This window comes from Bombus pyrosoma, linkage group LG15 (genome assembly GCF_014825855.1).
Source record: "Bombus pyrosoma isolate SC7728 linkage group LG15, ASM1482585v1, whole genome shotgun sequence".
Lineage (NCBI taxonomy): Eukaryota > Metazoa > Arthropoda > Insecta > Hymenoptera > Apidae > Bombus > Bombus pyrosoma.
Window position 1 is genome coordinate 1,447,591 of NC_057784.1, and position 23,380 is coordinate 1,470,970.

The 23,380-nt window shown below is 36.6% G+C and overlaps 1 protein-coding gene across 7 annotated transcripts in view; it reads right to left on the reverse strand.

Annotated features, from left to right (window-relative positions):
• Nucleotides 1-247: 247 nt before the first annotated feature.
• The window catches only part of LOC122576000 (sodium- and chloride-dependent glycine transporter 1-like), a 30,001-nt gene continuing 6,868 nt past the window's right edge, over nucleotides 248-23,380 (reverse strand). For 5 of the 7 annotated variants that reach the window (XM_043745647.1, XM_043745652.1, XM_043745646.1 and 2 more), the window contains 7 exons: nucleotides 22,748-22,952; nucleotides 21,960-22,153; nucleotides 20,664-20,844; nucleotides 18,060-18,297; nucleotides 16,738-17,076; nucleotides 8,902-9,054; nucleotides 248-4,463 (listed from right to left, as the gene is read on the reverse strand). In XM_043745647.1, the coding sequence (XP_043601582.1) occupies nucleotides 4,326-4,463; nucleotides 8,902-9,054; nucleotides 16,738-17,076; nucleotides 18,060-18,297; nucleotides 20,664-20,844; nucleotides 21,960-22,153; nucleotides 22,748-22,952 (1,448 nt within the window). In that variant the 3' untranslated portion in view covers nucleotides 248-4,325. The remainder of the gene's footprint in view (nucleotides 4,464-8,901; nucleotides 9,055-16,737; nucleotides 17,077-18,059; nucleotides 18,298-20,663; nucleotides 20,845-21,959; nucleotides 22,154-22,747; nucleotides 22,953-23,380) is intronic. The other 2 variants (XM_043745648.1, XM_043745653.1) reach the window with 2 other exon arrangements.

Sequence of the window (23,380 nt, forward strand, 5' to 3'; positions counted from 1 at the left end):
TTGTTCTTCTAGCTAATTAAAGTAGCGATTGAATTTAGTAGAATCGTGCCGAAATCATAAAAAATTTCAACCGACGATATCATCCAAATTTGAAGCGTCAAGCTGTTATATACAATTTTAATACAAATAACTTGATTCGAAATTTCGCGGTGTAGTGTTTATATTTAGAAGTCTAATTTTTTTTTTTTTTTTTGGCTTTGATAGTTAGATTATACGTTTTAAGATAAGTTTAAGATAAGACTAAACATTTTAAGATGAAGGTAAATGTTCGTTTATAAATAAACAATTTAATTTGCGATTTATCATATATTATACCTATTATTGATACGAGAGAACATCTAGGACAGACAGGTATACCGCAATAACGCTAAAATATTAATTAATATGTCAAATTAGAAATGCTTTTGACTGATTGACATTAATACATTAACAATAAACTGTCAATTCCGATTGTTCATTTTCGGTTATTACTGAAATTGGCAGGTACTTATTGTACCGATAGAAAAGTGATTGTGCATGATGAGTGTAATAGATAGCAATTTCCCAATTATATTATTATATAGTCGATGATTATAATTCACTAAATATAAGCTAATATATACAATGTTTATTTAAGATTATTATAATTATGTACAGCTTAAGTAGAAATAAAGATACGTATCGGTCTACTGTCAATTTCATATTTCCGTTTCTTCTTCTTAGATAAGACGATCGATTTATATAATGCTTATCACTAGTTCCATAGTACTTAATGTAACGCGTATAAAATGAACGCAGCCTCGATCGGATTAGTACCTCGGATATCTTTTATTGCAGGAATTACCTGAATACTAGTAATATCTTTTTCGAATAATAGACAGCCAAGGAAACATAATATTGGATATTTTAGATATTTCACATATTTTTTTACGTATATCCTGCGCATTTGTTCGTCGCTAAATTCCCCATAAATTTATAAAAATGCCATTACTTTTCTTACTCGAACGAACGAAGGAACAGATTTCTTCTAACAGAATCGATCCCTTCGAAATTTGTCTCCCAAATAGCCCCCCGTCTAGCATATACGAAGCGTCTACGGATCCTGTGAAACGCGCAGCCGACGAAACGCGCCGGGCTTATAAAAATTCATGGGAAGGATAATTCAGGGATCGAGAGGCAATTTTACGGGTTCATATTCGTGGGCAAAAAGTCGCCGTTGCTGCGGGGTTGAACCGGTGAGGCACGCGTTGTGAATCGAGGCGGTGATCGAGCGAAATTCTCATTAACGCACCGTTGCAAGCCGCACACTCTCGCCGTCCCGACATTCCCCATAAGACGGAGTACAAGCGGTCGAGACGGCCACACGATATTGCCACGCCGCGCGGAGGACACGGAATTCCTTGTACCGGAGATGTTCCATCGCATTAATTAGGAGGGAACACGGGACGAATGCGAGCGACATTCGCCACTTTTCCACCGGCGTGACCGGTGATCATAACGCGACACCACTATTGTACGTCGTCCCTTCGTGCACCACACTACCGCACACGCTCGGATGCAACCGATGTAGCAGACCGTGCTTTATTACAAGACCGCGTATAGTTGTATACGGTATAGAGTAACTTCGCCGCTTCGATTACACGAGCCGAATCATCGAATTGAAGTCGACCTCGTATTCCGTTCACTAGAGTATCAGGGACTAAACAAGTAAATTTTCAAAGTATCTCGTATAGCGAAAAAGAGGCTAGAAGATTGCGATTTTGATACAGTACATAAGCTAAGATTGATAATTTTATATTTGGTCGGTCGATATCGTGGTGATAATTTTAGAAAAGATGTTGTAAACTGTAAGTATTTCATAAATATCTTCGATAATTATACTGGAAATGCTACAATTATACGTGAATGATTGTACAGAATATATCCAGGTACAAATAGATGAGACGAAGATAAGGAAATATGTTTCTCGACTTCTTCACGGTTCTACTCACGATCTATTTCGTTTCTGCTTCGATTTTCCAGAATTGTCGCGTTCTTGTGTTTTTCGAGCTGGCCATTTGTCTCGTAAATTAAACGCTTAATGCACACGCGCCCTGATTTATATAAACAGCGTAGTTATTTATTCTGATCTACTGCTTATAGTACGTATCAACGATTTGCGATACTGCAGTGCTATAAGGATATAAGTTTATTCTCATTATTGGAAAAGAGATCAAAACGGAGAAGGTAAGGTGGAATTTTGTATTCGAAGTCTGCCATTCTTAGATTCGTAACGTTACTGGCCAGATTTCTTTCCTCTTTGCGTGTCTGTTATTACGCTCGTTTACTCAATTACTCGTTTCACAGCCAAATAACAAATAAGTATAAATTAAAATCAATCTTTTCTCTGCTTTAGTTTTCCAAAGAATGCGAATTAGAACCGTAGATTGGAAAAACGAAATAATCGATTATCAATTATTCTGGCACGTAGAATTTGTATATCCAAATTTTGTTCAACCCTTCCTGTAAATTATTGGAGAAACCTTGGATCGATAACTGTTTCGTTCGTATAGAGGAAACATTTGTTTAATTTCATTTTGTAAAAAGATTTGCAGGAACGACAATCGGTTAGTCGATTCTATGTATGAATTCTATTCAATATGACCGCGATATGTGTATCGCAGATGCAACGGCATTTTCATTTCTGTATTATATTCCTATGGAAGTCTCACAAATCATCTCTGTCGTTTCGCTGCGTAACGTATTTGTTACCAACAATCCTTTTGGCGTAACTTTAGAATAAATTAAAAATAAGTAACAAATAACTATCATTTTTGCCAAATTGGCAAGTTATCGCTAAACCCTATATGGAAATAATTTTGTTACATTTTGCGAATTCTTTGAATTTTCACAACATTCGTTATTTCTGCAATATTCCCTGGCAAATATTTGTATATATTGTATATAAATATAAGTATATATATATACGTATATGAATATGTCTCTCAATTGAAATGATCTTCTCTGCTTTAAATGCCTTAACTTAACTAATGTCTTCCGCATTGTAGCGTCTCGTAGTGTAGGAAATATAAGCCACTATTAAATCTAACAAGAGGGACGTCATTAATATGTCTAAGATTGAACGTTCTATCAGTAACTTGTCGACCATGTATCATACAAAAAGGTTCGTCAGAATTTTTCATCCAAATTGTAAGATATAACAACATAGAGAGACTATAAAATTTTCAGTATAGAGAACAAGTTGATATTTATTGAGGCATTATAAATCCAAGTACCGTATTTTTAACATCGTCCATCATATACAACGTTATTAAATCGAGACCAATTAGATGGCACATTCCAATTATGGAATAATTACGGATTCTGGAAAAAATAAGTTGACATCGGAACGCATATCGAATTTTGCACACGCTCGCTATTCCAGTGGAATTGCCGATACATTCCCTGTTTGAAATGCAAAGAACGAAACATCAAAACGAACCGATGAGTTCTTTTCAGGTAAAAATTGCAAATTCATTAATATCGTTCGCACGCGTTAGCGTGTTCACATGGACATAGAAATTAAAACGTTGCTTTGAAACAGCCAGCGAAATGCTATGACACACGCACCTCGTTGTAGTTGATGCTACCACCGTGGCTGTTCGCTGGCGTTAATTTAAAAGTTTCAACGAAAACGGAGTTCGCAAGTTTTACAGCGAGTATTGGAAAATATGAAATCGGCTCAAGTGTTAATATATCGCAGCTCTTCGTTCTCGCCCGAAAAATCTGCCGGGTTCCTTGAAACTTCCAGTCTGACTTTTATCTGATGAAAGCTCTTGATTCGTTTCGCATCGGACAAAAGCGAATGAAAGAGAATACAACAAAGATCGTTGACGAACAGACAGCGGAGATTTATGCGAATTGATATTCCTACGAATACAATTAAGAAAAGGCAACTTGCCTAAAAATGAAAAAATGAAATTCCACGAAACAAAGAGCAGAGAAAATTGATGAGATTGTATCGGATAAGCTGCGATCGAATCTTCGCTAAAATTTCCAAAATTTCAAAGAGTGGAATTAGCTACTTCGACCTGTGCATGGCTCGAATATTTCGAAAGTTCTATATTTTAGATATTTTTGGAAATTATTATTATTAATCACAAGCTTTCGGAAGTTACATGCGTTCTGTGTATTTTTGCATCTTCAAGTTTCACAGAAATGCATAAAAATCCGCGCTCTATTTGTAAAACTTTCCTAACAGAAAAAAAAACTGAAGAGAGCGTTCTCGAACGCTTGGATCGGGTGATTAACATTCGCGTTAACGTGACTAGAATCGTCTAAAAAGTAAGATGAATTCGTTAAAATCGTTAAATGTAATCCTCTTGCGGTTCGTTTCTATACGGTTGCAAGATCTTGATGGTCGCCATGGACGAATTACCGTTACCTGCAGCTTTCTCCACCGCTGGTCCCCACGTCTTCTTTGGACGAAACAAACTCCAGTCCCTCTGCGGACAATTAAAAAGAAAGTTAAATTCTTTGAACAATCGCTAGCGCCGGGCTTTATGCAAACAATTCAAGTTGGCATTCTTCGAGCTCGCCGTTTCAACTGCACGCTGCTAGCCATTGTTAGCCAAATAAAAGATTCCACTGATGTTATCCGAGGGGTGCATGCTTTTTGTAAACGTTTAATCTGATCTCTTAAAACCATTCGAACGTTTCTTAAAAAATACTGCTGGTAGAGATAATAATTTAATAAGTATTTAGTATTAAGAGTATGTTTTAAGAGTATTATTTGAATACTTTCTCTCGCAAAAACTAAATGATAATATATGTGCAATATCATTAAACGATGATGATGATGATGATGATTTTAATCATCCACTTTGAAGAAGATAATTTCAAGAGCTATAGCGATCAAACTTACGCTTCCTTGGATAACGATTTTGATTATCGCAACGATAGCACAGTATCTAAAAGATGTTCTGAAGAAAAAATGATATTCAAATTCGTCATAAAATTATGTTGCATTTTGCGTGTAAAGATTTTCAATTGCGATATGAAAAATAATTTCATTAAAATACTTGCCGAAGGTAAGAAAATAATCTTTTGCGGCGAGTAAGAGTTAAGAGTAAGATGTTGCGTCTATTAAAAAAGTTTGACCAAGTTGTTGATTAAGTTCAAAGCATTAACATCTAACTGTGGCGGTCACTGCATCGCGAAAGGAGAGACATCGCAGAGATTTTCTGACTGGCACGCGGGCTCGTATCTTCCCGAAGCTCGCAAGTAGTTTGAAACTGCACGGAGAGTCGAAAACAAGAGAAAAGGAGATAAGAGTAATAGTAAATTTATCGAGTAAAACAAAGCGGAAGCGGTCAAGAAGAGGTCAGAAGTACAGCTGAAATAGGTTCGATCCGTACGATGGAGCACGGAACGAAACTTTTCGTTTCAAAGTACGATTACCTACGTACCGTGGAAAAACTTGTATTAAGACATTTCAAAGTTGGTGAGATTTTACGGTAAAGGGAAAGCAACTTTTAAATCGGCGCATACCTGCTGCAGGGCTTAACCACAGTTGAACAGTACGTGACTCTTAAAAAATTTGCAATTCGTTCACCTTTGAATTATGGCCACGATATCGCCAAACACTATACAATTATCGTTCGTTGGCACATTTTATCCTGGATATTTACAGTGTCTACACCAATCACGGCGTTTCTAAACACACTGTAATTCTTGTACGATTACGTAATTACGAAGGGCATCGAAATAATTCGAAAATTGTTGGTACTCGAATTTATGAATTAATAAAGAAACTAGGAAGAAATTCACTTGCATAGTTCAATACACGAATAGCTTGATAGAAGCGCTTTTACCCCTATCAAAGTAAACTAGATAGTAAAGTAAATAGGAAAATATTAATTAGGATCTATAACATTTTCTCGTCGTTACGAAGAAACGAAAAATCGGATGGAAGAAATAAAACTGCGGGTTGATATTTCATCGATTCAACGATTTTTAAATATTCGTTTTAACTACAATGTAGTATCAGTATGAAGCATTATAATTACGTTATTCGATGAAAACAGGTATAAGTTTATGACTACGTTATCACGATGGATTCTCGTTTTGGAGAACAGAGAATTAAAGTTAGATATTGAAGTTAGAAATTAGAACATATTCTGTAATTTTTATCATAAATACAGTTAGTAAAACATTTTATATGAATTTTATTTCACGTATCAAGAAAATATACTTTGTCTTCCATGTTTGTATTATTTCAAAAAGTTAAACATAAATCGTTTGTTTAAAAACCGTCAAATTAAAGCTCAATAATACACGAGCAAAGATTGTGCCATAAACTTTATTTAATTTCAATCGGAATAGCTTTAAATTAAATATATAAAATTGAGGAAATGATAACGCGTGATATTTCTGATTGACCATGGCATGTTCAAGAACTAGCATATCCGTTAATGAGTGAAAGAAGTAATACGCTGGCACAATTACTTCCTATATCAATTACCGGAGAAGATGAATAGGAAACTAATATTGCGGATAACTTTCAGAAGTTATTGCTAATACATATGAACTTCCGATACCAGCTAGTATCCTATATTGATTTTCTTTCAACGTTCCGCGAATATTCCGGTTTGTTTGCATTGCACTGAAAAAGTTGGTTCCGCTAAAACAAGAAATTTAATCTGCTATATTCCCACATCAGATTTTTATCGTTTTATTGCGATCTTCATGAATAAAAGAAATCCTCAAAGATATCCTTGTCACGTGTTCGATCAGATGCTTTGGCAAGTAATTTTTAAATGAAACCTTGACCACGTTCGATATTTAATAATGCTTACGATAAAAAATTAAAACTCCGATAAAAAATGACCACAGTTATTATAAGTTAATTAACTTTAACGCGTTATCACATTTATTATTAAAAGGGGACCGCGGATTTTTATGTAAATGAATATCTTTGGGAATATAATTCAAAGAGTAGTTTTGCTTTACCTACCGAATATATATTATAGAAAACGCTACACTTTGGATATTATTTTATGTATTTCTTCAAATTATGTGCAATTTTCTGTGTAATATTCAAATTACCTGTATATTTTAAAAAATCTGCAGTTTAATCACAAGTGTGTTGTCTAACGATAATTCATTCATGTATTGTATTTTTGTCATCAAGCGTCATGCAGTTTATTGACGTCTGCTTTATAAATGTGAAATGTAACGCGAAATCGCTTCAAATTGATTAGTCGATGAAAATTTACCGCTTTTGAAGGCAGATGATGTCTTTAACGAGCGACGGTGTATCTTATTTAGTTATTACGACCTCGGTTTACTTCGATTTTAACTTATCTAATTTAGGGATACTATTCATTGGTAAAATTTCGATTCCGCTAAAGATTGGAAACTGTAAAAATTTAAAAGAAATATATCGCAATTCTGAAAAGTTTGTATTAGTTTCAGTTCGAAGTACACATCCATTCCTGCAGACCTCCTCCTTCCCTTGTAAAATATTGAATCAGTATACTATCTTGGCCTTTAAGTAAACCGGATACCACAGTAAATTGGAAGAAAAAATACTGGAAACCGATAAGCCCTGCACTGCTTTAATCTTCAAATTTACGCAGAAACTTGTACACTCTTGTAATACCATGATTCTATATAAACTCAACCATAAAACATCTCTTCTAAGAACTACTAAACAAAAGAATTTAATCCTCGAACAAACGTTTAGTATTTCACCTTTATCGTACAAAATATTAATTTTTTACAAATGTTATTCCTTTTTATACAAAATTAAGTGGAAAGAAATAGTCAATTTCCGCGCTATTCCAAACTTCAAGTAAAAGCAATACCACTTTAGATTCCTGCAGAAATAAAAAATTGAAAGAGCACTGAAAATTATCAATCTTCTCGCTACGATAACTCTATAACTGATCATAAAAAATTCTTAAAGATAGTACTATGATACTCGTCTCTTCTCTGTCAACAAGGACAAAATGTTACAAGGATTGAAACGATGAGGCTTTCTCGAAGAGTCACCTTTTATGTCGCTGTTCGATTTTCTTCCTATAACATAGTTAACACAATTTTCGTTAGCATTGAAACTAGTATATTATAAGCATACCTTTGTAGATAGGAACTTTAAAAAAGAAAAAAGAAACATCGTCAAATTGGATTATTCGTAACTGTTTCTCTGGTGAACGTTTCCCTTTGTAGTGTTACGATTTTGAAATATCAGTCCTGAGTCAAATGGATTTATAACTCGATTACGAACGTGCTGTTATAAAAATGCAAAATTGTTCGAGTATGATTAAGAAATATAATGGTATGTATTCGTTTCCCCGAAATTTGAGATTTGTATTAGGAGGGCGTGATGTGTAAGGAGGTAGCACGCGAAATCTCTCCGTCGAACGGTTCTTGCGATACGACACTTTCTCGAAAAGTTTCCGAGTCCTTGGTCCAAAATTACGGGTTTCTGCTATGCAAAGATATAGGGCACTCTGTTCAAAATGTGCTAACGGTAACGCTTTTATTGCCGTCTCGAGACACGAATGTTCTGAAAAACCCTTAAACGCGATCGAGACCGTTTGGTCAACCTGGAGTAAGGCCTTGATGTAGGATTATTATAGTTAGAATCACCGTAAACTCTAAACAGCAGGAGGTGGCGGTGCTTCAGCCAGTAGCGTGTCGTAAAAACAAGCGAGCAGTTTGCATAATAATCTCTAGTTTGTTGAGCATTATGCCGACTGATATCTCGAGAGTTAGCTTATAACCAGTCCGCTTCCGACATAAACTCGCGGATTTGATAGCGTGCAATTGCTGGTAATCGGCCGGCAAATTAATGCTTATTAGTCTAGTCGTTACGATAGAAATCCATGAGATTTACCGATCGTTGTTATTACTCTCTCGTTCTCGTGACGAACTTACCGGACCTTTCCAGAGGCGACGGATGAAAAAGAACGGCAACGGGGCGAGGGTCGACAGGCCGATCAGTATTCCGATCGCATTCGCCCAGCCAGGGAATATGTACTCGCCATAACGAGGCATCTCGTACGTACATATTTGATACACGAACACCACCTGCGAACGAAAAACCAGGAATAGAGGAAAAGAGGAGGAAAACAAAAGGAGTTCTTATTTCTTGTGTAAACTTCTCGGGGGAGCAGTAAGCTTAATGGTACAACGGCCAATTAAGAATTTGATATTTTTAATCGGGACTGACTTTGGCACACTCTCCCTCAGGTATCTTTACGACTCCGATGCATAGAATTTCAGATTAAAATGAAAATTTACTACTTCCTAGCGAAATCTGATTCCAATAAGTATTTACTCATCGATTAAAATTGCCTCTGTTGTATCTGTTGTACCGTACTGTTGTGAATAGTGTCATTTTTCGTTTCATTAACTATAATCTTTGCTGCACCGTGATGTACGTGTATACAGCGTAGGTGTAAAGGATATATGAACGTTTAGTTCGTTTTTGGCGGAAAGTAATTTAGTTATAAAATTGCAAATATACAACATCGTCGGATCATAGAAATATATAAAATTTATTTTATCTATCATAGTTGGAAACCGATATAAAAACGTCATATTTAGATTTTATACGTATTTCGTACATTTTATATGTATATAAGCAAGTGTAGATGTGCAACATATTTCGTAGTACCAAAAACAAAGCAGAGAATATAGCGATTGATTTGCCACATGTTGCACGACAGCGAATGTATTAAATTCTTGAATAATCATGAATACGAATTGTTTTTGTGATTAATGACATTAATGTTAAATGATTATGAAATTATTTGTTTGCTTTCATTTCGTGTGTGAAGTGAGATCGATAAACTAATTATATATCTTATTGGACACTGGATACTTAAAAATTTTATCGGAAATGAATTTTATCGGTAAGTAAAATCTATAGAAGACATTAAAATTTAAACACGAAATATAAAATTAGTTGGCCTTAAGGGACGGAACAAGCAATTTATTCGCGTAAATTATTAGCACTGTCTTCGCTAAAATTCTGGGAATAATAGATATAATTTTTGATATTTAATTTCCTTCTTTTTGATTTTTTACAACAACTTATCATATTCGTAAGAGCCTAAATGTATCTACTATTTGAAATCTAAAGAAATATATTAGAGCGTAGTGACAAATGTACGTTTGATATCAAAAGAGGAAGCATAATAGAAGATAAGGGGAAAAAGAGTAAGAAAGAAGTAATAAAAGTGAAAAATGAAATAACATAATAGAAGAAGATGAAAAGAAGAAAGTGGGAAAGAAGTAATATCGCGAAGGATGGAGTGATATAATTTCAAATTAAATGAAATTGATCTAACAGCTTCAAAGCTTTAATAACACACCCACGATCTTATCGTACTGATAAACCTAAATTCCACACTGGTCTCTGTAAATCATCAATTTTCGTTAAATATGATTAAAAAGAAGAGGAGAAAGTAAATAATTCGCCACTGGAAACATTGTAAAATATAAAAGAAAAAGAGAACGGATCCTATATAATAAAATATATCATATACATGTAACATGTATTGTATAATTACGATAATCTGTAGGAAAAATCAATATATTCCATTTTCCGGCAACCAGCAAGTCCATAAATACTGACGATCGATAGCTTCGAGTTCGCTATGTAACTTACATTAAACATACGAGCTACACCGAAAGGAACACATTGCCCAAAGTTCCCGATAGGTATTAAAACGTTTCCGGAATGGCGTGGGAAGTTTCAAAGCCGCCATTGCATCCTATCTGGAGGACACGTTGTATATGAAAATCAAGTGACTGATGACCGAAACACGCAAGCCGATTTATCGGAAAACGGCGATAAATCAACAGAGATCGCACTCGATTGATCGCGAAACAAAGCTCACAAGCTTGTTGTTTTCCGTTGTTTTTCCAGAAAGAAAAAAGGAGAGTGCGACCGAGGAGAGCTTCGCTCTTTTCTCGACGATCAATTCGAGTCTGTGCGCTTTGAGACAGAAGTTAAGTTGTCGATTTGATTGGTTGCCTCGAAATCAACCTGCGGACGAGGCCGGTAATCGATGAAAGAGGAGGAAAAACCGCCACTCGATTCGGCGTACCGTGATCATTTATTTCGATACGATTCATGATCGCTAAAATGGAACGTGACAGGGGTTTCCAGCAATGTGGCTCGCTTCACGAAAAAGGAGAAGAGGTAGAAAAAGAACGGTTATCGAGGAAAACTGCCACCGCTTATATTCTTGCGCGTGCAATTGCGTATAGTTGGTATTAGATTGGTGCATATGAAATATCGAATATAGATTTCTCTGCAGTTTGAATCTTACAGAACGAGTCATCCATTAAATTTTGTCGTACTTTCGTTCGCGTAAAATCGTATTAAAGGAAAAGAACATTGTTGTATTGTACGAGCATCGACTGTGCTATGATAATACGAATATCGAAACCATGTTATCAGCCATCGTAATCGAAGCGTATGTATATTCGTAATATAATCGTGTTTCTTTATTTAATATCTATCGATGTATTAAAAGAATCTCGTACGAGTTATTACCGACATAAATGTAGCATTTGGGTAAAATTACGTAAATGTTGGAAGAGCGTGATACTAGATTATTGAGAAAGCTCATAGCGTCTTTAATAATTAATATCAATTCTGTTGCATATTTCATGAGATTTGAAGAAGATCGATCGCAAAACTAACGATGGATATGACATTAAATTGCAACGATTTAAAAGAAATTCCTGGGTTGATCGATAAAAAGACGTTGCTTTTGAATAAGGCAAATTATCGATGAAGAGCTACAAATATGAGGTATTTGAGATAGTTGAAACTCCATATATCTCGTTCATCAAATTCATTATCATTTATTTTTCACTGTATCAGAATTGTTTTAATTCAAAGAAGTCGGATATTTTAAGAGCCTGCGAAAGTTACTTCAACTAACTAATTGCTAAAATCTACTCGCCTGAAAGTCGTGTTTAATTTCTTGCAAAATGACCAGAAACATTTTGAATCTCATATTGTTTATCTCCTTCAAAAAGCTATTATTATATGCTAATGAAAATCCATGGATGACCCTGTTTAAAATGAAAATACTTTCATCTTACTTGTAAGGCCACGTAATGTTCGCACAGAACATCGTCTTAAAATTCTAAAGGTAAGATAGATATCTCAAGTGATAAAGTTAGACGAGATACCCTGTAGAAAAATATAGAAAAATGTAGAGAGTAAATATAGGAAAACATAAAGGGTGGCTGCTCGTTAAAGCGAACTTCCCCCGGAGCAACGTCGTTCCATGCGTATACATGAAAGTATACGTAACTTAGTACAAACAGTACATGCCATACTCGTTCATTTACAATTACGAGAAAATAAAAGAAAAAGGTACACGTAAAGATTACACTCTCAGTAACGTTCATGAGTTTTAGTAGACTGTAATCGATTACGATTACTTGTTAGATTTTGTAATTAAAATGTATGAAACTGGTAAAAACGTATATTTAGAAACATATTAAGATGCGGTTTCTCCTTCTAGATTTTAAAGGGAATATCGTGGACAAAAGGAATTGAAGAAAAAACAGAAAGAAGATAAAAAGACCCCGCCTACAATGTTGCCCGTTAAATGTAGTCGGGTTATGTTGCCAAGATATGGAAAAACGCGAAAACAAACATTATGCATTTTTTGTGCTATCGTGAACACCGGAAAAATATAATGCGAATATCTATATACATTAAATATTTGGTGTAACATTTATTAACAGTGGTAATTAAATATGCACTATTTCGGACAGAATTTTAACGAGATTTTGATGCTTGCGAACGTAATTTTATATCATTAATAATTTCTCGAACGATAAAACATATCTCTATACACATTCGTCCTTAATCAATAATAGATACCTTTGTAATCAACTGGATTCTACGCTTGTAGTTGAATTTGAAAAATAAAAAACGAAGAAGCATAATAGAACGAGCTGCGTGAAAATTAAGTATAAATTATTGTGCTTAAACCTATCAAAATTTATGTTTGCTTGCCTATATTTATTTAATAAAAATTCTTGCAACGCGAGAAATGTCAGTTTCTATTATAAAGAAAAATAGAGAGAGCTAATCGATAAAGGAGAAAATGCGTTACATGGTGAAAAACTACTCGGTACAGATTCATAAAATTTTTCATGAATTTATCCCGGTTCATCCTGTGTAATTAAATATTATAAAGATGATGAACAAAGTGGGGGATCTATGAAAGACCTAACCGAGGTTTAAAAAAGAAGCTTTAAGAAGAATTATAATTAACAATTAAATAGACACAGTAAAAATTATAGAAGTAAAATTTTGTTCGTTTTTAATCCTAATTACCCCGTTAATAATAAGAGGAGATCACTGCAACGAAGCACTGAACTTTCTAAAATTAATCAGGCTAGCAAAAACTCAGAAGAAAAGGCTTGGACATTAGCATTACAAAAGTTTACCGATGTAAAGGTTTGCAAGAAACGCCCTTAGATACTTTCCAATGCCAGCGACTGATGCGAAACTTTTAAGCTATTTTAAGCTTTTATCGGAAGAAGCTATCCTACGATCCACATTAATGTTTACGAAACGAACTCTTGGAAGACAAACTATCGCAGAATATTATTTCCGGAAATAAATTAGGATTGATCGAGCGTCAATCTCAAATCGAGCTACGGTGTATTGAAAACTGTCGTATCGAGCTAACCGGCACCGAGTATATCGCATTTAATAAAGCAGTCTATCGATCAGATTTAGATCTCTTTGGAACTCTCGATACAAACACAGATATAGAACACGATAGGCATCGGTGGAGTGCAATGACTCGTGAAAATATTCGAACGTTTCTAGGAACTCGTTATATATTTATATACGGTATACGTGTGATACAAAATACTTTGAGATCTCATTAGACAAGAGCCACGACTATCGTGACTAGATCGATAAAACTTGAAACAAATCCAAAAATATATAGAAGAGTTATTTGTTAAATGCATACATATCGCAGAGATCACCAAAGTATTTGAACAGACAATTATTCGGTGTATTAATAAGCATCTTTAGCACTAATTATATGTTTAAGACTACTATTCGTGTTGTATACTAATTTTTCATTAACAAGGAGATAGCAAAAACTGTGAAACGTCGAACGAGTTGACTGTATGTGCATTCTATGCTTCAGATTGACGTAAAACAACCCCAAAAGGATGTGAGTGCATGGCGCTCCGTTTTCGAGAAATTGATTGGGAAGTTGTGATCTTGTTGCAACGATTTGTAAGTGTATGTTTCCAATAAATGTCTTCTAACCTCCATAGACATTTTTGAATTGAATAACTCCTATACCGTGTCTCGTTATAACGTTAAGAAAATTTCGTATTTTCGTTAAAAAAGTTTCGTGTAATATATATAACATGTTCGTAAAAAAATTCCGTGATGAGTTTCGAATACTTTCGCGAGCCACTGTAGGTTACGATAGAATAGAACCGAGAAATCTTTACCGGAGAGACTCTGCTCTGCTCTTGCTGCGATAATGATGAAAATTCTCCAAGGTGACTCGAGAGAATGATCATTACTTGCTTCTTTACCGTGTCTTTCTGCGCGTGCTTTCGCCTGTTCGAATTAGTGATCCAGATATTTCAGTGGATTTGCGTTTGTTAACGATGAAGTGGGCGCAATGGAACATAATTATTTAGGCTGTGATTTTTTCAATGGCTTCGGGCGCGCGTGACGAGGGCCGAGCGCGAGGTCATTTACTAAACAAGATGCAAAAGCAGTAGAGGCGGAGTAAAAAAAAAAAGAAAGAATAAGAAAAAAATGCACGACCGACAGGCGGAGGAAGAGTCTAAAACAAACGGAAAATCAATAATGGAGCACAAGCGTCGCGCTAAATGCTTGCGGACCGAGAAGCAAAACCGCGATAATACCGTCAGTGAAAACACCTCGAAAGGAGAAAGGATTAACGTCTTAACTATGAGGTGCATACCCTGAAAAAGAGAGGTGTACGAACGGAACGAACGAACTAGCTGGTGTCCGTGAACCGGATTTGTTTAATCGCTCGGATGATTCGTATGATTGCCATGGTTTCAACCAAGTTTTACGGAAGCTAAGTGTGATTACATAGTATATTTGGGGGCGAATATTGGGCAGATTCAGATGTATAATGGCGAGAATGAACGATGATTTGTGTATTTGAAAATTCTGAAAATGTAGATAGCATTTAATATTTAATATAAATATTTAAGATGCCTAATGCAATTTAATAAAAAAAAAATATTTGTTCGGTTACTCATCTTGTAGCTAACGGAGAGGCGACAAAAGCAAACGCAAAATGTATGTCTTCATGGAGGATTATTTTTTAATAAAAGTAAATGTAATTTTGAAGCGAACCCCGTTCTCCAAAGTAATATTTATTTCGAGGAATCTTAATGTGAAATTTTGTCGAAATATCGTAAAAGAATCGTAAATTTAAGTAATTCGAATTCAGTTTTGAGAAACTGACTTTTTTCATTGCGCTCAGACATAGATACGTAGCGCTTCGAGTGTCTCTTTTAGTTTAAAAGCGTCAAATCTTCAACGTGCCGAAATAACACGGATATCGATTTAGCTTTATCCCTATTATATAATTATATCATTTGTATTATATAATGGATAGGAGGAACGATATAATCACAACAAGGACACGCGTAATTGGCTGCTGACCTCACCTAAGAGCACAATATACAATTCAGATACTAAGCATTATACATTCATGTATGTCAAAGTTATGAAACTCTGACAGAAAGTTATTGTTTTCAAAGTTGCTCGAAATTTCCCAATATAACTTGTATCTATTGTATTAGGAAATTCAATTTGAGGCTGCATCATTAGTAACCAGCGAAACTACCATTAAAATTGGTTGAACATAAAGTATTTATGACACTTTAAAGCAAATTTCATAATTGATATAGTTTATCTGGAAACTTTTAACCAATATCCACATGTAAGTTGCATTTATATCCAATACGTATCTATTCAACGCTTTCTTATCTCTTACACTGATAAGACGTACAGTGTATTCGTGCACTAGGAATATACGGAATTATACGTTAATCTTTTTTTTCGTGAAACATCAGAATGCGAATTCTGTTTATATCATATATCAAGATTAATTACATTTCAGTATATTTAAAAATCGTTTACATTTTTATGAACCGGAAGAATGTATTTCTTTTGAATATCGAAGAAATTTCGTAATTATAAGGAGCTTTCCTTTCCAAGATAAAACTGCTATTCCGTTGTCATGATCGTTGCCAAAGTTGCTAATGTTTTGTACTTCGTTTATATTTACGCAAAGATGTACAATTCTCCTAATCGATTACAACGAATTAATTGACTTTTATCGATCGATAACGTTTTGTCGAATTTCCCATTCGCTAATAACACTTACAATTAACATTTACGTTTTAACCTAATCAATTTTAATTCAAACGATACTTTAGTACCTTCGATAATTCCATATTGCGGATTACGAATCAGGGGATTTTCAATGGAAATATTCTCGGCATTTTACGCCATCGAGTTTCATTTGCACAGAACGGCATCGGTATCCGACATCTGTAAAACAAGTTCGATATCGATCGAGTTAATTATCGGAGAATAACTTGGACATAGTTGGCCAGGTGTATTTCGAGGGTCCTGGTGCACGGAAACAACTGTAGCAACGCGTCAAGACACGAACGGAGGGGATGCGATTACAATGCACTTACCAGACAAGTGATAGGCGCGAGCACAACCCAACTGAGCCACCAATATCTGCGGAGCAAAAGGCTGAACCGCATTTGCATTTCAGCTATGTTACGCAGGAATTTGTTGCACCCGTAACACCAGCCTACCACGCCGACCTCGGCAATGCCGATCAATAGTATTGCCCAAGAAGCGGTGTTCCAGTCCATCAGCGTGAACAGGTAAATACCACCATCGAACACCATCGGTATAGCAAGGAGCCAGCAAGTGACGCATATCCCTAATACCACGTAGCTCTCGTGTTTTCGTAAATCTGGTCGCAGGTCCAATATGGCGGTGTTTATCGCCTGCACGCCTGCGAACTGCGTATCGTAAAAAGCAACGACCGACTGTGTTACTCGAGATTCGATGCTCGCCCGTCGGGGATTCTCGTTACCCTTTCTCCGTTTTTATATTCTTTTCTTCTTTCTCGCCCCCTTTTTTCCCCGCGTATATTCTTTTTTTTTTCTTTTCTTTCTTCCTTGACGCCGTCTGTCTTAATTACCCTTCAGCGTGCAAGCTGCAGAGGCAGCAGAGGGGTAGAGACGCGTGTAGAAAACAAAGAGCCTTTCGCTTTCTTTCCGCGGCTCTCCCTTTCTCTCCGCCAGCTTTCTTTTTGCCTCGCTCGTTTACCTTTCTACGGTTCTCTCATTCGTAGGGGGAAAAAAGGTGGAAAGACGAGGACAGGGGAAAAGGTGTGGATTTCAGTGGGACGGCAAACCATAACTCTTTCCATGATATACGAGCCTCGAGGCAGAGAGACGGGAGGTGATGCAAAAGTAACACGGCACGATCGTCTGGCTACTCGCGAGCACATTTTCCCTCACAGCTCTTTTGACGAATACGGCGGCTGGCGTTCCGGTTTTCGCGGCACTTGAATAGCGCCTTCTTAGCTGGCTCGGTAGGACGAAAAATTTTTGCCTTCTCCTTCTCGCGCGCGCAGACCCACACCGTGCAAATAACAAGGCCGTACTTTAAACTTTAAACAACATGGAAATACGATGCTCTTCATTTTCAAAAGTCTTCGCGCTTCTCTGCTCATGCCCTTTCCTTTCCCCCTTTTTTTTTTTTACTTTATCTCCCCTTTCTTACTTTCACCTATTCTTTCGCTTGTTCTCGCTAAACCTTCTTTCTCTTTGCTCGGCAACCGCGAATCGACTTGCACGCTGCTCTCCTTAACTTCAAAAGTGCCTACTCCATTTTTTAACGAACTTGTAAAACGCGAGGAGCGCGCACGGTTCAACTCGTTCGATCGATCGTTACTTTTCACGAATCTACTATCCTGTTGTTTAATGTAAGTACTTACTTGGCTACCGATGCCTAGGATGAACAGCATGACGAAAAACAACACTGCCCAGAGATTGGGCAACGGCATCCGTGCCACGGCTTCTGGGTACGCGATGAAAGCCAGCCCTGCCCCGCTTTTGATCACGTCGTCGATCGGCATGCCCATTTGACGGGCAAGAAATCCCATAATGGAGAAAATTACGAATCCGGCGAAGATCGACGTTGCAAGATTCGTAAACGTCACGACAACCGCGTCTCTGAGAGAAGTAAAGGAGAAAAATATATTTGAGACAGGTAGCAGGAAGTTTGCCTTCCCGGTAGTTCGGATACGGCAGGTTCTATCACATATTTATATTTTCATACATTCTGACAATTTGTCGTACCCTCCACGATTATTAGGAGACCAAGATCATTTATTATTTGTATCTACAAGTCGTTTCCGCAGGATGTCTGAATCGTGTATGAATATTTCGCAAACGACGGACGATAAAAACTCGTATCAAACGCATCAGTGTGACCGAGAATGGGTGGATGGTACGGTGTTTCACCTTCGTATCGTCGGACGAGAAAACGACGTTCTGATTCAGCGAGCGACGCCATATAAGGCTTTTCGGAAGTATAAAACGTATCACGCGATAAGGGCGAGACGCGGCAGTTAAATGACAGAACAGAGGAAGAACAATTAATAATCACAGGTAAAAGTTGGCCAGCTGGTGCGGCAAGTTATATTCCGGTGCTGCACTACTTGCTCATTCGACTTGCGTCGCACTGATATAATTTATATACGCGATGCAACGTGCAACGAATTGTATCTGCCGTTGGGAGAGAAGTTCAGCGTCGGATAATCATGCTAATTACGACTTTCTGCAATATTTCGAGCACGTGAACGCTCCGACTCGGCGAGTATCGTCGTTTCGGAGGTACCATGGCTTGGATGAATCATCTTACGATCAGTATCGTACGAAATGAAGCAGACGTTCTCAACGTCCAAATATCGTGGCCATGCGTATTCACTGATTCACTGTTTGAAATACACCCTTGGCTTGATAAGTCTAGCTTTAATCCTCCCACTGTAGATTTAAACCGTCGGTAGTGCGCTGCAATAACTACGTTGAAGAATTAAAAAGAAGTTGTTTCGTATGGATTTTGGATATAATCATTTATCGATTAATATTTATTATTTTTTTTTTATTTATTTTAGTCCGTGCCTTTCGGCTTTGGACGAATTTTCGATTTACATTTCTTACATTTATTGCATTGCACTCCTTAGCATATTCTTATCTCTGACCGCTAAAACTAATGACTACAATAGTTATTGTTGTACAATAGTTATTGCAACTTATAACTACACATTATTGTAACTTTGGTCTTTTGCCTCCTTGCTGTGCTACCTTCTTGTCCTTCCTCCCCGTCTTGTATTGCTCTTGCCCTTCTCTTCTCTATTATTGCTTTTAATTCCATTAGTCCTTCTCCAGTCTCATTCAGTGTTTTTTCCATGTCTTTTGGGTCCTCCCGTTATCTCACATTCTCTTCTTCCCTTTCACATAATCTGCACCCTTTTTCTCCCTCCTCCTTCTAGCATTCCCTCGCTCTGGTCTCGTTTCCACACCTGAATCTGGCTATAATTTTCCTGTCCTTCCACTTCATCCTCCCTTCCAAGTACTTTGGTATCTCATCTTTGGTTATATTTCTGTAGTAGCTGTTATATTTGGATTCCCTTATCCTTTTACTCCTCTCTTCTGTTTCTCCCTTCCTTCTTTATTCTATAATTTGGTCTACCGTCAACCTTTCTTGCTCTTCTCCTGCTTCCCTCTGTGTCCCTTCATTTTTCACCTCTTCTAGTCCCTTCTTTCTCTTTCTTGCTCTTTTCCCTTCCTGGCCATTTCCTCAGTTTCTCTCTCTCTCTTTCCTTTGTGCACTCTTTTACCAGCTCCTTTTTCGATTCTAGGGTTCTCTCCTCGTACCTTGCTGCTCTTTTTAATGCTCTTTCCTTGATTTCTTCTAGCTTGCACTCATTTATTGATTAATATCTATCGGCTAATATGTACTCCCCATACGGCAAATTTTAATAAGTGAAATAGGAAATGTGTACGTAACGATTCATATATCGTCGTGAAAATAAATATCTCGACGAATTTTAAATCGTAACGATTTATAATTTTTGATGTACTCATAGGACACACAGATTCCGCGGCTAAAAAATTAGTCATTTTACGACGAATCGCGTCGTTAGAAGATCACTACAGTCGATTCCGACGACAGGATTCAGACATTCGAACGCTTTTTCATTCGAAGCACGAGTGCAAAATCGTTGGTGGACGTATCCAAAGATTCACGCGAATGTAAAATGCATTATCGTTACTGCTGACTTTTAAGTGAATGAATTACATTAATTGAGCGGAAGATTTTAATTGGATATTCGTGTAATTTTATTGGATTGCTGAGAGCGTAATGGTGACTTGGTAAGAATACGAATAGATCACGATGATGTACATTTGTTCATCCATAAATTTATTTCCTGATGCATGAGTATACGCTTTCGACCAATTTCAGACTACACGAAATTCGCAGTAGCGTTATAAAGAAGGAGTTGGGTGGTCGAATATCGAATGCATACGCTTACCTGTGGCAATTGTTATTGAAATTACTGTAGCTCGAAAGAGTGATCAAAGATCCACAACCAATACCAAGGGAATAGAAAACTTGGGATGCAGCATCTGCCCATACGCTAGTTGATTCCAGCGTTGACCATTTTGGCGTAATAAACCAAAGTGAACCGTCACCAGCACCGTCCAGTGTAACACCTGCACGTGTACAATAAACCAATAAAAATTGACAAATTCTTTAAAATAACTGATACCGCTAAAAAAAAAAAACATATTTTTATGCAATCCAACGATACATAAAATTCTTAAATTTAGATTTTTTTTAATTCATATCTGAAGTTTAATGTCGCATAAAGGGATATCTCGTTCAATATCATTTTAATATTCATAAATTATCAATTATCTTGTCGAAGAATTTTAATTATGAAACTTGATATACGCGAAAACCTCGCGCGGGTCATGATGCCATTTTATCATCTCTGACCGTTAACAATTAATTTATTTTTTAATTTGTTGACAATTCATCGATTGTAATATTCTCTTCCGATTCGTTGATAGTTATTTATTGCGTTCTTAATGAACGTGTCCGATGATTGAAAAATAATTGTTTTGCAGCAATTCTGAATTAATAATGTATCGCAAAGTATTCATTTATTCTGACGTATAATTAAAATTTTATATCATCTGAAAAATCCCGACGATCAACGAATACCCTGCACATACACAGTGTCGTAACATTCTTTTATACGAAGGAGAAACGGTTCTAAGATAAATTGTATAATCTTTCGAAAACAAATTTTTCAGCTTTTATGTAATAGTTAACGATACTACGTAAGAGTCTATGTAACAGGAAAAATATTAACCTGAGCAATAAGTTCTTTCGCTTTTCATTAATATAAGCATTTCGGAGAATGTTATAGGTGCATTGCGAATTTTCACGCATCTATGATAGTTTTAAAGGTGGAAAAATCTACAGATTGCAAATAGTATATAAAAATATATGAAATATTCAAAGTGAAATACTCTTTATAGCTTTTAGTGGATGAAGCTTAGTTCTGTTCGCAGAAATATGAAATTGCATAAAGTCTAGTTCCAAAATTTATTTAAAGAATGTAAAGATACGTGTGTTTGAATTTATGTCAAATAAATTACACCTTGCTTAGATAGATTTTACGTGAAAATAAACACACTCGACGCTCTCTTCTAAGAAAACTGTGAATGACCTTGTTTCTCGACGTAATACATAATTCCTTAATCGTATCAACGAAGAAATTTCTATTGCACGAAAAGCGTTTTTCTTGCGTTCTTCTTACCTCGTATCAGCAGCGCTGTAAGCATGACGTAAGGGAAAAGTGCGGTAAAGTAGACGACCTTCCCAATGGACTGGACACCGCGCATCAGGCATAGGTAACAGACTATCCAAGCGAGGGTGAGACATCCTAACAATTCCCATCTTATGCCTCCAAAATGTTCCCACGTGGCACCTCGTAGACCCAATACACGGTCGCTAGATTCGACCAACGATAATATCCGATCACGATTAAATATTTCAGCTTGCTCCGTGATTTTCTTATTTGTAAATGAATAACAAACTACGCGATAGCTAAATAAAGATAGAAGGTAAATAACAAAATGGAGAACACGTCACAGCTAACTAAAAGATGCTATGAAATAATACTTTAGTAGAAAGATAGTCAGAAAATTTTACGTGGGCAGCGTTATTGTGTTTGCCGGCGAAATGGGAAAAAGTTGTAGAAAGAAAAGGTGATTACGTTTTTCTTCGTAGCACTCTCTAGTACCATTGACCTAATTCTCGATATAAAAACCGGTCTACTTTCCTCGTGTGACCGAATATATTTAGAATATCGATTTTGGAACTAATACTCACTCGAGCTCATTTCATTCGAAGAAAAGTAATCACCGAGTATTACAAAAACTGCTATATTTAGATATGTTATTCTGCATGTCGCATGCGTTCTGTTCGTTTCTTTCGTGATCTTTCGTAAATACAGAAATATCCGTGATCTAATGATTATCGTGATCGATCTATCGAAAGAAAAGGAAGAAAATGATTTATAACATACACTGGTTCATGGCATACTTGAAATATTCCTCCGAAGAAAGGATGCGAGTATAAAGGTGTTGAAGAAGTTCCAATCTGTTCGTATCGAAACAATGCGTGACGTTGCCATCCTCGAAACCAAAGTTGTTGCAGATAAGCCTGGCCGATACGCAAGTCTTGTTGTAAAATATCGTTTCCGGATCATTCGTTTGACATTGGATCCCTTGCAGGCCACTATAACAATCTGTACAAGTCGACATTATGGCTTTATCCCCGCATATCCAATATCGTTGCCCTGGTTACGCGATAATTAGGAAACAACATCAAAGGCTTCCAAAGGCTTCCAAAGGCTATCGCTGATTGAAACGAAATAGCTGTCGTTTACAGAATACGATGCGTCGTAGAGCTGACAGCGTATGGTTCGATATTACATGCGATAGCTGGTCATATACACGTATACCTATGTCGCCTATGTACGTATGTATATCCGCACTGGTACTTTGTTACGATCGTCGAGAGACCGCCACTAATTACACGAGCGCTTTGTTGTTCTCCCCGCATTTATTTCAGAGAGATACTTCGTTCTACGAGGGATTTCCGGTTTCAAGCGTTCCCTTATGGCGTGGCTACGAGGGCACGCGCACGCTTGTTTTAGTGACACGCGTAAGGCGG